Consider the following 14,589-nt stretch of genomic DNA (forward strand, 5'->3'; position numbering starts at 1 on the left):
TTTTTTTTTACATCATATTTTTGTTCTAATACTCTCAATAATCTTATTTTTAATATTATTTTAAAATTCAACGTTTATGATTTTATTAATAATTATGATTAATTTTTTATTTAATTTATCTTTTTTTAATGGGATTGGTGGACGAAATTGTGATCACTACAACTTCGCACAACTAACCAGCAAGTGTACTGGGTCGTCCAAGTAATAAACCTTACGCGAGTAAGGGTCGATCCCACAGAGATTGTTGGTATGAAGCAAGCTATGGTCACCTTGTAAATCTTAGTCAGGCAAACTCAAATGGATATGGGTGATTTACGAATAAAACACAAAGATAAAGATAGAGATACTTATGCAATTCATTGGTGGGAATTTCAGATAAGCGTATGGAGATGCTTGTCCCTTCCGTCTCTCTGCTTTCCTACTGTCTTCATCCAATCCTTCTTACTCCTTTCCATGGCAAGCTTAAGCAAGGGTTTCACCGTTGTCAGTGGCTACCTCCCATCCTCTCAGTGGAAATGTTCAACGCACCCTGTCACGGCACGGCTATCCATCTGTCGGTTCTCGATCAGGCCGGAATAGAATCCAGTGATTCTTTTGCGTCTGTCACTAACGCCCCGCCTTCAGGAGTTTGAAGCACGTCATAGTCATTCAATCATTGAATCCTACTCAGAATACCACAGACAAGGTTAGACCTTCCGGATTCTCTTGAATGCCGCCATCAGTTCTAGCCTATACCACGAAGACGCTGATCTCACGGAATGGCTGGCTCGGTTGTCAGGCAAGCACTCGGTTGTCAGGCGATCAACCATGCAGCGTGTATTAGGAATCCAAGAGATATCCACCCAATCTAAGGTAGAACGGAGGTGGTTGTCAGTCACACGTTCATAGGTGAGAATGATGATGAGTGTCACGGATCATCACATTCATCAAGTTGAAGAACAAGTGGTATCTTAGAACAAGAACAAGCGGAATTGAATAGAAGAACAATAGTAATTGCATTAATACTCGAGGTACAGCAGAGCTCCACACCTTAATCTATGGTGTGTAGAAACTCCACCGTTGAAAATACATAAGTGATAGTGTGATCATTGGTTTCGGCCCCAGAGAGGGAACCAGAAGAACCAAGATGAAAATACAATAGTAAAAGGTCCTACTTATAGAAAACTAGTAGCCTAGGGTTTACAGAGATGAGTAAATGTCATAAAAATCCACTTCCGGGCCCACTTGGTGTGTGCTTGGGCTGAGCATTGAAGCATTTTCGTGTAGAGACTCTTCTTGGAGTTAAACACCGGCTTTGGTGCCAGTTTGGGCGTTTAACTCCCATCCTTGTGCCAGTTCCGGCGTTTAACGCTGGGATTTCTGAGGGTGACTTTGAACGCCGGTTTGGGCCATCAAATCTTGGGCAAAGTATGGACTATCATATATTGCTGGAAAGCCCAGGATGTCTACTTTCCAACGCCGTTGAGAGCGCGCCAATTGGGCTTCTGTAGCTCCAGAAAATCCACTTCGAGTGCAGGGAGGTCAGAATCCAACAGCATCTGCAGTCCTTTTCAGTCTCTGAATCAGATTTTTGCTCAGGTCCCCCAATTTCAGCCAGAAAATACCTGAAATCACAGAAAAACACACAAACTCATAGTAAAGTCCAGAAAAGTGAATTTTAACTAAAAACTAATAAAAATATACTAAAAACTAACTAGGTCATACTAAAAATATACTAAAAACAATGCCAAAAAGCGTACAAATTATCCGCTCATCACAACACCAAACTTAAATTGTTACTTGTCCCCAAGCAACTGAAAATCAAATAAGATAAAAAGAAGAGAATATACTATAGACTCCAAATTATCAATGAAACTTAGCTCCAATTAGATGAGCGGGACTAGTAGCTTTTTGCCTCTGAACAGTTTTGGCATCTCACTTTATCCTTTGAAATTCAGAATGATTGGCTTCTTTAGGAACTCAGAATCCAGATAGTGTTATTGATTCTCCTAGTTAAGTATGATGATTCTTGAACACAGCTACTTCATGAGTCTGCCGTGGCCCAAAGCACTCTGTCTTCCAGTATTACCACCGGATACATACATGCCACAGACACATAATTGGGTGAACCTTTTCAGATTGTGACTCAGCTTTGCTAGAGTCCCCAATTAGAGGTGTCCAGGGTTCTTAAGCACACTCTTTTTACCTTGGATCACAACTTTATTTCTTTCTTTTTCTCTTTTTTTTTTCGTTTTCTTTTCTCCCTTTTTTTCGTTTTTCTCCTTCTCTTTTTTCTTTTTTTTTGTATTCACTGCTTTTTCTTGCTTCAAGAATCGTTTTTATGATTTTTCAGATCCTCAGTAACATGTCTCATTTTTCATCATTCTTTCAAGAGCCAACAATTTTTAACATTCATGAACAACAAATTCAAAAGACATATGCACTGTTCAAGCATACATTCAGAAAACAAAAAGTATTGTCACCACATCAAAATAATTAAGCTAGTTTTAAAGATGAATTCGAAATCCTGTACTTCTTGTTCTTTTGTAATAAAAACATTTTTCATTTAAGAGAGGTGATGGATTCAAAGGACATTCATAACTTTAAGGCATAGACACTAAGACACTAATGATCACAAGACACAAACATGGACAAACATAAGCACTAAAATTCGAAAAACAGGAAAATAAAGAACAAGGAAATTAAAGAACGGGTCCACCATAGTGATGGCGGCTTGTTCTTCCTCTTGAAAATCTTATGGAGTGTTTGAGCTCCTCAATGTCTCTTCCTTGTCTTTGTTGCTCCTCTCTTATGATTCTTTGATCTTCTCTAATTTCATGGAGGAGAACAGAGTGTTCTTGGTGTTCCACACTTAGTTGTCCCATGTTGGAACTCAATTCTCCTAGGGAGGTGTTTAGTTGCTCCCAATAGTTTTGTGGAGGAAAGTGCATCCCTTTAGGCATCTCAGGGATTTGATGATGAGAGGGGTCTCTTGTTTGCTCCATCCTCTTCTTAGTGATGGGCTTGTCCTCATCAATGGGGATGTCTCCCTCTATGTCAACTCCAACTGAATAACAGAGGTGACAAATGAGATGAGGAAAGGCTAACCTTGCCAAGGTAAAGGACTTGTCCGCCACCTTATAGAGTTCTTGAGCTATAAACTCATGAACTTCTATTTCTTCTCTAATCATGATGCTATGAATCATGATAGCCCGGTCTATAGTAACTTCAGACCGGTTGCTAGTGGGAATGATTGAGCATTGGATAAACTCCAACCATCCTCTAGCCACGGGTTTGAGGTCATGCCTTCTCAATTGAACCGGCTTCCCTCTTGAATCTCTCTTCCATTGGGCGCCCTCTTCACAAATGACTGTGAGGACTTGGTCTAACCTTTGATCAAAGTTGACCCTTCTAGTGTAAGGATGTTCATCTCCTTGCATCATGGGCAAGTTGAATGCCAACCTTACATTTTCCGGACTAAAAACCAAGTATTTCCCCCAAACCATAGTAAGCCAATTCTTTGGATCCGGGTTCACACTTTGGTCATGGTTCTTGGTGATCCATGCATTGGCATAGAACTCTTAAACCATCAAGATTCCGACTTGTTGAATGGGGTTGGTAAGAACTTCCCAACCTCTTCTTCGGATCTCATGTCGGATCTCCGGATATTCACTCTTTTTGAGTGAAAAAGGGACCTCGGGGATCACCTTCTTCAAGGCCACAACTTCATAGAAGTGGTCTTGATGCACCCTTGAGATGAATCTTTCCATCTCCCATGACTCGGAGGTGGAAGCTTTTGCCTTCCCTTTCCTCTTTCTAGAGGTTTCTCCGGCCTTGGATGCCATAAATGGTTATGGAAAAATAAAAAGCAATGCTTTTACCACACCAAACTTAAAAGGTTTGCTCATCCTCGAGCAAAAGAAGAAAGAAGAGAGTAGAAGGAGAAGAAATGAGGAAGAAGGGAGTGGCTTTGTGTTCGGCCAAAAGGGGGAGAAGTGGTGTTTAGGTTGTGTGAAAATGAAGGAGTGAAGAAGGGTTTATATAGGAGTGGGGGAGGGGTAGGGTTCGGTCAAGTGAGGGTGGGTTTGGGTGGGAAAGTGGTTTGAATTTGAATGGTGAGGTAGGTGGGGTTTTATGAAGGATGGATGTGAGTGGTGAAGAGAAAGATGGGATTTGATAGGTGAAGGGTTTTTGGGGAAGAGGTGTTGAGGTGATTGGTGAATGGGTGAAGAAGAGAGAGAGTGGTGGGGTAGGTGGGGATCCTGTGGGGTCCACAGATCCTGAGGTGTCAAGGAAAAGTCATCCCTGCACCAAATGGCAAGCAAAATTGCGTTTTGAGCCAATTCTGGCGTTAAACGCCGGGTTGGTGCCCATTTCTGGCATTTAACGCCAAGTTCTTGCCCTTTTTTGGCGTTTAACGCCAGTCTGGTGCCCCTTTCTGGCGTTAAACGCCCAGAATGGTGCCAGACTGGGCGTTAAACGCCCAACAGCTAGCCTCACTGGCGTTTAAACGCCAGCAAGCTCTCCTCCAGGGTGTGCTGTTTTTCTTTCTGTTTTTCATTCTGTTTTTGCTTTTTTCATTGATTTTGTGACTTCTCATGATCATCAACCTACAAGAGACATAAAATAACAAAAGAGAATAGATAAAATATAACATTGGGTTGCCTCCCAACAAGCGCTTCTTTAATGTCAGTAGCTTGACAGAGGGCTCTCATGTAGCCTCACAGATACTCAGAGCAATGTTGGAACCTCCCAACACCAAACTTAGAGTTTGAATGTGGGGGTTCAACACCAAACTTAGAGTTTGGTTGTGGCCTCCCAACACCAAACTTAGAGTTTGACTGTGGGGGCTCTGTTTGGCTCTGTTTTGAGAGAAGCTCTTCATGCTTCCTCTCCATGGTGATAGAGGGATATCCTTGAGCCTCAAACACAAAGGATTCCTCATTCACTTGAATGATCAATTCTCCTCTATCAACATCAATCACAGCCCTTGCTGTGGCTAGGAAGGGTCTGCCAAGGATGATGGATTCATCCATGCACTTCCCAGTCTCTAGGACTATGAAATCAGCAGGGATGTAATGGTCTTCAACTTTTACCAGAACATCCTCTACAAGTCCATAGGCTTGTTTTCTTGAATTGTCTGCCATCTCTAGTGAGATTTTTGCAGCTTGCACCTCAAAGATCCCTAACTTCTCCATTATAGAGAGAGGCATGAGGTTTACACTTGACCCTAGGTCACACAAGGCCTTCTTGAAGGTCATGGTGCCAATGGTGCAAGGTATTGAAAACTTCCCAGGATCCTGTCTCTTTTGAGGCGGTTTCTGCCTAGACAAGTCATCCAGTTCTTTGGTGAGCAAAGGGAGTTCATCCTCCCAAGTCTCATTTCCAAATAACTTGTCATTTAGCTTCATGATTGCTCCAAGGTATTTAGCAACTTGCTCTTCAGTGACATACTCATCCTCTTCAGAGGAAGAATACTCATCAGAGCTCATGAATGGCAGAAGTAAGTCCAATGGAATCTCTATGGTCTCATTTTGAGCCTCAGATTCCCATGGTTCCTCATTGGGGAACTCATTGGAGGCCAGTGGACGTCCATTGAGGTCTTCCTCAGTGGCGTTCATTGCCTCTCCCTCCTCTCCAAATTCGGCCATGTTGATGGCTTTGCACTCTCCTTTTGGATTTTCTTCTGTATTGCTTGGAAGAGTACTAGGAGGGAGTTCAGTAATTTTCTTGCTCAGCTGACCCACTTGTGCCTCCAAATTTCTAATGGAGGACCTTGTTTCAGTCATGAAACTTTGAGTGGTTTTGATTAGATCAGAGACCATGGTTGCTAAGTTAGAGTTATTCTGCTTAGAACTCTCTGTCTGTTGCTGAGAAGATGATGGAAAAGGCTTGCTATTGCTAAACCTGTTTCTTCCACCATTATTGTTGAAACCTTGTTGAGGTCTCTGTTGATCCTTCCATGAAAAATTTGGATGATTTCTCCATGAAGGATTGTAGGTGTTTCCATAGGGTTCTCCCATGTAATTCACCTCTTCCATTGAAGGGTTCTCAGGATCATAAGCTTCTTCCTCAGATGAAGCTTCCTTAGTACTGCTTGGTGCATTTTGCATCCCAGACAGACTTTGAGAAATCAAATTGACTTGCTGAGTCAATATTTTATTCTGAGCCAATATGGCATTCAGAGTGTCAATCTCAAGGACACCTTTCTTCTGACTAGTCCCATTGTTCACAGGATTCCTTTTAGAAGTGTACATGAATTGGTTATTTGCAACCATTTCAATCAGCTCTTGAGCTTCTGTAGGCGTCTTCTTCAGATGAAGAGATCCTCCAGCAGAGCTATCCAAAGACATCTTGGACAGTTCAGAGAGACCATCATAGAAAATACCTATGATGCTCCATTCAGAAAGCATATCAGAGGGACACTTTCTAATTAATTGTTTGTATCTTTCCCAAGCTTCATAGAGGGATTCTCCTTCCTTCTATCTGAAGGTTTGGACTTCCACTCTAAGCTTACTCAATTTTTGAGGTGGAAAGAACTTTGCCAAGAAGGCATTGACTAGCTTTTCCCAAGAGTTCAGGCTTTCTTTAGGTTGTGAGTCCAACCATGTCCTAGCTCTGTCTCTTACAGCAAAAGGGAATAGCATAAGTCTGTAGACCTCAGGGTCAACCCCATTAGTCTTGACAGTGTCACAGATTTGCAAGAATTCAGCTAAGAACTGATGAGGATCTTCCAATGGAAGTCCATGGAACTTGCAATTCTGTTGCATTAGAGAAACTAATTGAGGCTTAAGCTCAAAGTTGTTTGCTCCAATGGCAGGGATAGAGATGCTTCTCCAATAGAAGTCGGGAGTAGGTGCAGTAAAGTCACCCAGCACCTTCCTTGCATTGTTGGCATTGTTGTTGTTTTCGGCTGCCATGTGTTCTTCTTCTTTGAAGAATTCAGTTAGGTCCTCTACAGAGAGTTGTGCCTTAGCTTCTCTTAGCTTTCGCTGCAAGGTCCTTTCAGGTTCAGGATCAGCCTCAACAAGAATGCTTTTGTCTTTTCTCCTGCTCATATGAAAGAGAAGAGAACAAGAAAATGTGGAATCCTCTATGTCACAGTATAGAGATTCCTTGAGGTGTCAGAGGAAAAGAAAAATAGAAGGCAGAAGTAGAAAATTCGAACTTATCAAAGAAGATGGAGTTCGAATCTTGCATTAAGGAATAGTGTTAGTCCATAAATAGAAGGATGTGAGAAGAGGAGAAGTAATTTTCGAAAATTAAGTCAAAGATTTTGAAAACATTTTGAAAAACCTTAATTGATTTTCGAAAACCAAGAGTGGAAAAGAAATCAAGTGATTTTTGAAAAAAGATTTTGAAATTAGAAATTTATTACTTGGACGAAATTGTGATCACTACAACTTCGCACAACTAACCAGCAAGTGTACTGGGTCGTCCAAGTAATAAACCTTACGCGAGTAAGGGTCGATCCCACAGAGATTGTTGGTATGAAGCAAGCTATGGTCACCTTGTAAATCTTAGTCAGGCAAACTCAAATGGATATGGGTGATTTACGAATAAAACACAAAGATAAAGATAGAGATACTTATGCAATTCATTGGTGGGAATTTTAGATAAGCGTATGGAGATGCTTGTCCCTTCCGTCTCTCTGCTTTCCTACTGTCTTCATCCAATCCTTCTTACTCCTTTCCATGGCAAGCTTAAGCAAGGGTTTCACCGTTGTCAGTGGCTACCTCCCATCCTCTCAGTGGAAATGTTCAACGCACCCTGTCACGGCACGGCTATCCATCTGTCGGTTCTCGATCAGGCCGGAATAGAATCCAGTGCTTCTTTTGCGTCTGTCACTAACGCCCCGCCTTCAGGAGTTTGAAGCACGTCACAGTCATTCAATCATTGAATCCTACTCAGAATACCACAGACAAGGTTAGACCTTCCGGATTCTCTTGAATGCCGCCATCAGTTCTAGCCTATACCACGAAGACTCTGATCTCACGGAATGGCTGGCTCGGTTGTCAGGCGAGCACTCGGTTGTCAGGCGATCAACCATGCAGCGTGTATCAGGAATCCAAGAGATATCCACCCAATCTAAGGTAGAACGGAGGTGGTTGTCAGTCACACGTTCATAGGTGAGAATGATGATGAGTGTCACGGATCATCACATTCATCAAGTTGAAGAACAAGTGGTATCTTAGAACAAGAACAAGCGGAATTGAATAGAAGAACAATAGTAATTGCATTAATACTCGAGGTACAGCAGAGCTCCACACCTTAATCTATGGTGTGTAGAAACTCCACCGTTGAAAATACATAAGTGATAGTGTGATCATTGGTTTCGGCCCCAGAGAGGGAACCAGAAGAACCAAGATGAAAATACAATAGTAAAAGGTCCTACTTATAGAAAACTAGTAGCCTAGGGTTTACAGAGATGAGTAAACGTCATAAAAATCCACTTCCGGGCCCACTTGGTGTGTGCTTGGGCTGAGCATTGAAGCATTTTCGTGTAGAGACTCTTCTTGGAGTTAAACGCCGGCTTTGGTGCCAGTTTGGGCGTTTAACTCCCATCCTTGTGCCAGTTCCGGCGTTTAACGCTGGGATTTTTGAGGGTGACTTTGAACGCCGGTTTGGGCCATCAAATCTTGGGCAAAGTATGGACTATCATATATTTCTGGAAAGCCCAGGATGTCTACTTTCCAACGCCGTTGAGAGCGCGCCAATTGGGCGTCTGTAGCTCCAAAAAATCCACTTCGAGTGCAGGGAGGTCAGAATCCAACAGCATCTGCAGTCCTTTTCAGTCTCTGAATCAGATTTTTGCTCAGGTCCCCCAATTTCAGCCAGAAAATACCTGAAATCACAGAAAAACACACAAACTCATAGTAAAGTCCAGAAAAGTGAATTTTAACTAAAAACTAATAAAAATATACTAAAAACTAACTAGGTCATACTAAAAACATACTAAAAACAATGCCAAAAAGCGTACAAATTATCCGCTCATCAGGGATCATAATCTATATTATAAAAAAAATACAATAAAAAATTATATATACCAGAATTATAATTATAAAAAAAACTAAAAATAATAAAATTAAATATTTATCTTATTAGTGATGAAACAAATCTAAAAGTTCTTGATGATGTGTTTTATATAATATATTTTTAGTTCTCTTAGTACTCTTTTTTAATATCCTATAGTTTTTACTATTATGATTATTTATGGTTAATTTTTTGTTTAATTTACTTTACCTAATGGGATCAATAAATCATATTATAAAAAGATAATAATAAATATAATATACAAAAATTACAATTATAAAGATATATAATGTCAAATAAAAATTTAATAAAAAATAAAAATAATAAATAATAGAAAAAAAGAACTCATATAAACAGAAATAATAAGAATTTTATAGATAATACAATAACATGTCTAAAGAATAAAATTGGTAAAGAAAAATAAATATTTAGTGTAAATGGCTAAAAGCCCGTTAGTGAAACGCATAAGCAAGAAATTGTTACTTCTTCTAAATGTGATTTTGAATGCAAAATCACTTTTACGTTTGTTAAGCAAAAAATTAACCCAACAAAAACGTGTTTTTTCTCTTTGTACGGGTTTGCCAAACATTTTATATATCGTTGTTATGCTCTCTGCTTTCATAATCTCATTGCATGTTCTCTTTTTAGCGATCTGCTCTCTTCCGTCGCTTCTTCCTTCGTATCCATCACTACAGCATTGAAAATCACCACAAACTCCACCGCACCTACTGCGACCACCACCGCCATAGCATGGTCCACCACCGCCATAGCATGGTCCACCACCGCCGCAACCCTACCACCAGCGATAGCGTTGCCTCCACTGCGATGGCTCCCCTAAAGGTTGGAGCCATCAGGTACAATGACATTCTCTATCTTGGTGCATACACTAACTCTATAATCTCTACTTCCGACTTAAATTAGGAACAATAAGAATTATAAGAAGAAAATGAATAAGAACTACTGAAAAAGAAGAAGATATACAAAAACAGAATTAGTGAACGGAGAAAAAAAGAAAAGAAACTAAAGATGAAGAAGTAGAAGTTAAGAACCAAAAAAGAGGAGGAAGAGATAAAAATGAAAACAGAGAATGAAGAGAATTCCTTTTTTAATTTTAATTTTGTATTCAAATTTTAAAATTTTAGGCGTGTGTACATGTAAATTGTAAAGCAAGTGAGAAAGGGAATAAAATATCAGATACAATCATAAAAAGTGTGGTGTAATGAAATTGGTTTGATGTTGGAGTGTAATATAAATGTCATGATGATTAAAGGTAATAAAATTTTGGTAGATAAATAGTCATAAAAAATGTGGTGTAATAAAATTGGTTTGATATAGGAATGTAATATAAAACGTGATGATGATTAAAGGCATTGAAATTTTGGTAGATGAATATGTATAATAGAAATTGAGAATAAACTTGATAGATGACACGTAGGAATTCTACTATGAGAATAACCTTCTTTTCAATGTATGTTATAGGATATATTTTAAAGATTATATATATACATACAACTATTCATTGTAGATAACTTATTTCACAAACCATGAAATAATTAATTATTTGGATATATCTGTTTGGGTTCAGCTTTATAATAACTTGCGTGTAATATTAACCAAATGGAATAATTTGTAGGTTTGGCCAGAAAAAAAGTCAAAGAAATAAAGTATAAAAATGTCAGTAATATAATAATGAACTTAAGCAATAAATAATTATTGGTTAGAAGTTGTGAAATGCAATCATAACTTCTTATGCAAACGTGTAGGTGTCAGGTTCTGTAAAGGATAAATGGTCATCATTATACACATCAAATGTAATTAAAAATAAAAGAAGATCAATTTATTATTTTGATGGTTCAATTATTTCACTGTGATTTTTTGAGAATTTGAATTTATCTCTTGAAGGGTGCAAGGTGTAACAATCTCAGAATGCTTTATAGTTTAAACGAGTGAAAGGTGAAACATTCAATCTTTTGCAATAATTGACCAAAAAAAGAAAAAAAAACATTAAAAATTTACATAGATAATAAAATACCTTTTTAATATCAGTTTCAAGATCTTCCTTTCAATGGTAGAGTGTTGGAATCCCATATCTCGGCCATAGAGAACTTCATTTACCGACCTGGATTCTCCCGCCGCTTTGTCCTCTGTATCCATCACCACAGCATCAGCGACGAAGACGACATCCCTTGCAGTGGCTGCGACCACCACCAAAATCATACCATCATCCACCACCAAAATAGAATTCTAGGCCTACATGCTTCAAATGGATTCCACCTGACTGATACCTACAGCATCACAGCATTTCATTTACTCATCATAATTTTCAAATTATTCAGGTTGTTTAAATTAAGACCGCTTTAAACAACTTTCTCTAATTCAACGCAGGGGATTAAAAATTACCAATACATGAAAAAAGACCGTTTAATTTTAAAACTTAATTCATGTTTAGTCGGAAGAAAAGTAAAAACACTTCTAAGTGTATTGTTCATGATCCATCAACAGATATTCTAAACATAGTAGATTAATACAACATACATTTCTGTGTCGCGGACTGCTAGGAGGTTCAACAGCATTTTCCATTTTTGGTTTGTGACTAAGAATTATCCTGCAAAATATCACTTGTAAGAAAAAGAAAATTTTGGCTATGTTCATTGATACATTGCATACAGAACTGTGCAATTGGAAACTTACATGACCAAAATACACCAAATTTAAGTTTATCACAGTTTTACAGTCAAAAAGAAAAAGAGGGAAAAATCATACCTCTTAGGCCACACTACAGTGATAAACTAAAATAAGGGTTTCTAGGTAAGTTTATATCATTCTTTTGAAATGATGGCACAACAATTAAACATGAATTTTGATTATACATACATAAATAGCTCACATAAATGAAAATGCAAGGACAATGTGTTAAGCTGAATGAAAAAATCACAAAAAAGAAAAAACAAAAATTGTCAAATTCCAATGAAAAACACTACAAAAATAAGATCTGGAATTGATTATGATCCAGAAAAGGAAACAGAGGAGCAGCAACACAAACACAAAACACATTGTCAAGGTTCATTAAAAGGATTAAATCAAACAGAAGAAACAAAAGAAAAGAAAAAGAAACTAACCTCTTTGGCACCCAATTTGAACTGTTTCATAAAATGTCGAAGAAACCAAATTGAATAGTTATTATTGTGCCTGCAACAAAAATAACAGAGCACCATTGTAACTCAACCCATCATCAAAGACATCCCAATTCACCATCAACGCAATCCACAAATAGTTACTGACCTCGAAAGAGACCTCAATAACGGCTAAAACAACAACAAAATTGAAAAAAGGATTCCAACAAATACAGAACACAAAACGTACTCAATGCATCAAAGCTCAATGTTTTAATAACTAATTATATAGGAGAAAAAATAAAAAAAAATCATAGTCAAATTTCTCATCAAATATTAGAAAGCAACGTAATTTACCCAATATTTATAAAAATTAACAGGAGGGCCATATTGATATTTTCATAAAAGAAAAAATGAATGTGTAGGAATTCAGATTTCAATTTTCATAAATCAAGATTACTGTTAAAATAGTAAAGAATAAATGGTCATCATTATACACATCAAATGTAATTGAAAATAAAAGAAATCAATTTATTGCTTTCATGGTTCAATTATTCCACTGTGATTTTTTGAGAATTTGAATTTATCTCTTAGAGAGTGTAAGGTGTAACAATCTCAGAATGCTTTATAGTTTAAATGAGTGAAAGGTGAAACATTCAATCTTTTGCAATAATTGACCAAAAAAAAATTAAAATTTTACATAGATAATAAAATACCTTTTTAATATCAGTTTCAAGATCTTCCTTTCAATGTTAGAGTGTTGGATTCCCATATCTCGGCCATAAAGGACTTCATTTACCAACCTGGATTCTCCCGCCGCTTTATCCTCTGTATCCATCACCACAGCATTAGCGATGAAGACGACATCCCTTGCAGTGGCTGCGACCACCACTAAAACCATACCATCATCCACCACCAAAATAGCAACCACCGCAACCACTGCCATAAATCAACCACTCCAGATTGGGTTACCTCAACAACGACAAATCTCCTGAAGCTTGGAGCCATCACGAATAGCGTAAAATCCTCCACATCCGCTCTATCACAAACTCTATAATATCCACTTCCAACTTAGATTAGAAGCATAAGAAGAATAAGAAGAGGAATTAAAGCGAAAGGAAAAGATGAAGTGAAAAAAAAAAGAGGTATTGAAGAAGAAGAAAAAAGATCAAAGAAGAATATGAAGAGAGAAAAGGGGAGACAGCTAATAGAGAGAGAACGTAAATAATGGGAATGAATTTTTTTTTCCAAATTTATTTTGAATTCAAAATTTAAAATACTACCGAACTGTGGCGGACAAACCCAAAACAATATGAGAAACGCCATGTAAAAATTTCACTATGAATATAACCTTGTTTTCAAGGAATGTTATAGAATTAGTGGTTGTTGATTCACTGGTGACTAGTGAGGATAATCTGTTATAGTAATATTTCTCTGAGAAGTCAATGACCATTTATAGTAAATTGTTTAGATTGATTCACTATGCGCGAGGAACTCCCGGATTTAGATCACATCAGTCATCAAAGGAAAAGAAGTCAATGAACCTTTACTACCACTAATAAATAATGAATACAACCTACACTCATAGTCATAGACACTAATTAAAATAAAAATGTTAGACTAACTATTTTTTTTAAATTAAGTTAAATTTATATACAAGTATTTTTTATGTTTTTATTTTTTTTCTTTTTTTTATTTTTATTATTATCATTATTATTTTTTTTATTTTTTTTATTTTCTCTTTTTTCTTTATTTTTTTATTATTTTTTATTATTTAATATTTTTTTTCTTCCTCCTTCTCTTCTACAATTTATCTTTATCTTTTTTTCTTCCACATTTTTATAATTTTTTTTACTTCATCATCTTAATAAAAATTTGTATCACAGTTAAAAAATTTCAATGTCAAAATTAAAAAAGTTTTTGTATCACGATTAAAAAAATTTGATGCTATTTCTAATAAATTCTACATAATTCAAAAGATAATTTATAACTCTTCTTATTTCACTCTCTTAACAAAAATATATATCATAATTAAAAATTTTCAGCGTCAAAATTAAAAAAAAAAATCCGTGTCACGATTAAAATGTTTTACTGCTATTTTTTTAAATTTTACACAATTCAAAATTTTTCTCCTCCTATCTTTTATCATTATTATCTTTTTTTTCTTCATCTGATCTTTTTTTGTTTCACCTCCATATCATTCTTTTTGGTTTACCCTCATCACAAAAATAAAAACAAAGACAAAAAAAACTGTAATTACCACCAGAAGAAAAAAAAGAGAGAAAAAAAACCCAACAATAATAGCAGTAATAAAAAAGACAATAAAAAAATATGCAAAAAAAAAGTGTGTATTATGTGAGTAATTTTATTAGATTTAGACAAATTCAATTAAATTTTAATTAATAAAAATATTTGAATATATTATTATATCAACAAAAATATTTGGGGCTATAATTTGAAAACT

The 14,589-nt window shown here is 36.8% G+C and overlaps 1 protein-coding gene across 1 annotated transcript; it reads right to left on the reverse strand.

Annotated features, from left to right (window-relative positions):
• Positions 1-971: 971 nt before the first annotated feature.
• Positions 972-13,751, reverse strand: LOC112800645 (uncharacterized). Its single transcript, XM_025842998.3, has 5 exons — positions 12,842-13,751; positions 12,132-12,201; positions 11,548-11,617; positions 11,045-11,297; positions 972-8,824 (listed from the first exon to the last, which is right to left on the reverse strand). Exon 5 carries the CDS (start codon positions 6,390-6,392, stop codon positions 4,701-4,703), a length of 1,692 nt encoding a protein of 563 aa, XP_025698783.2. The 5' UTR covers positions 6,393-8,824; positions 11,045-11,297; positions 11,548-11,617; positions 12,132-12,201; positions 12,842-13,751; the 3' UTR covers positions 972-4,700.
• Positions 13,752-14,589: the final 838 nt, after the last annotated feature.

Source organism: Arachis hypogaea, chromosome 5, assembly GCF_003086295.3.
Source record: "Arachis hypogaea cultivar Tifrunner chromosome 5, arahy.Tifrunner.gnm2.J5K5, whole genome shotgun sequence".
Classification (NCBI taxonomy): domain Eukaryota; kingdom Viridiplantae; phylum Streptophyta; class Magnoliopsida; order Fabales; family Fabaceae; genus Arachis; species Arachis hypogaea.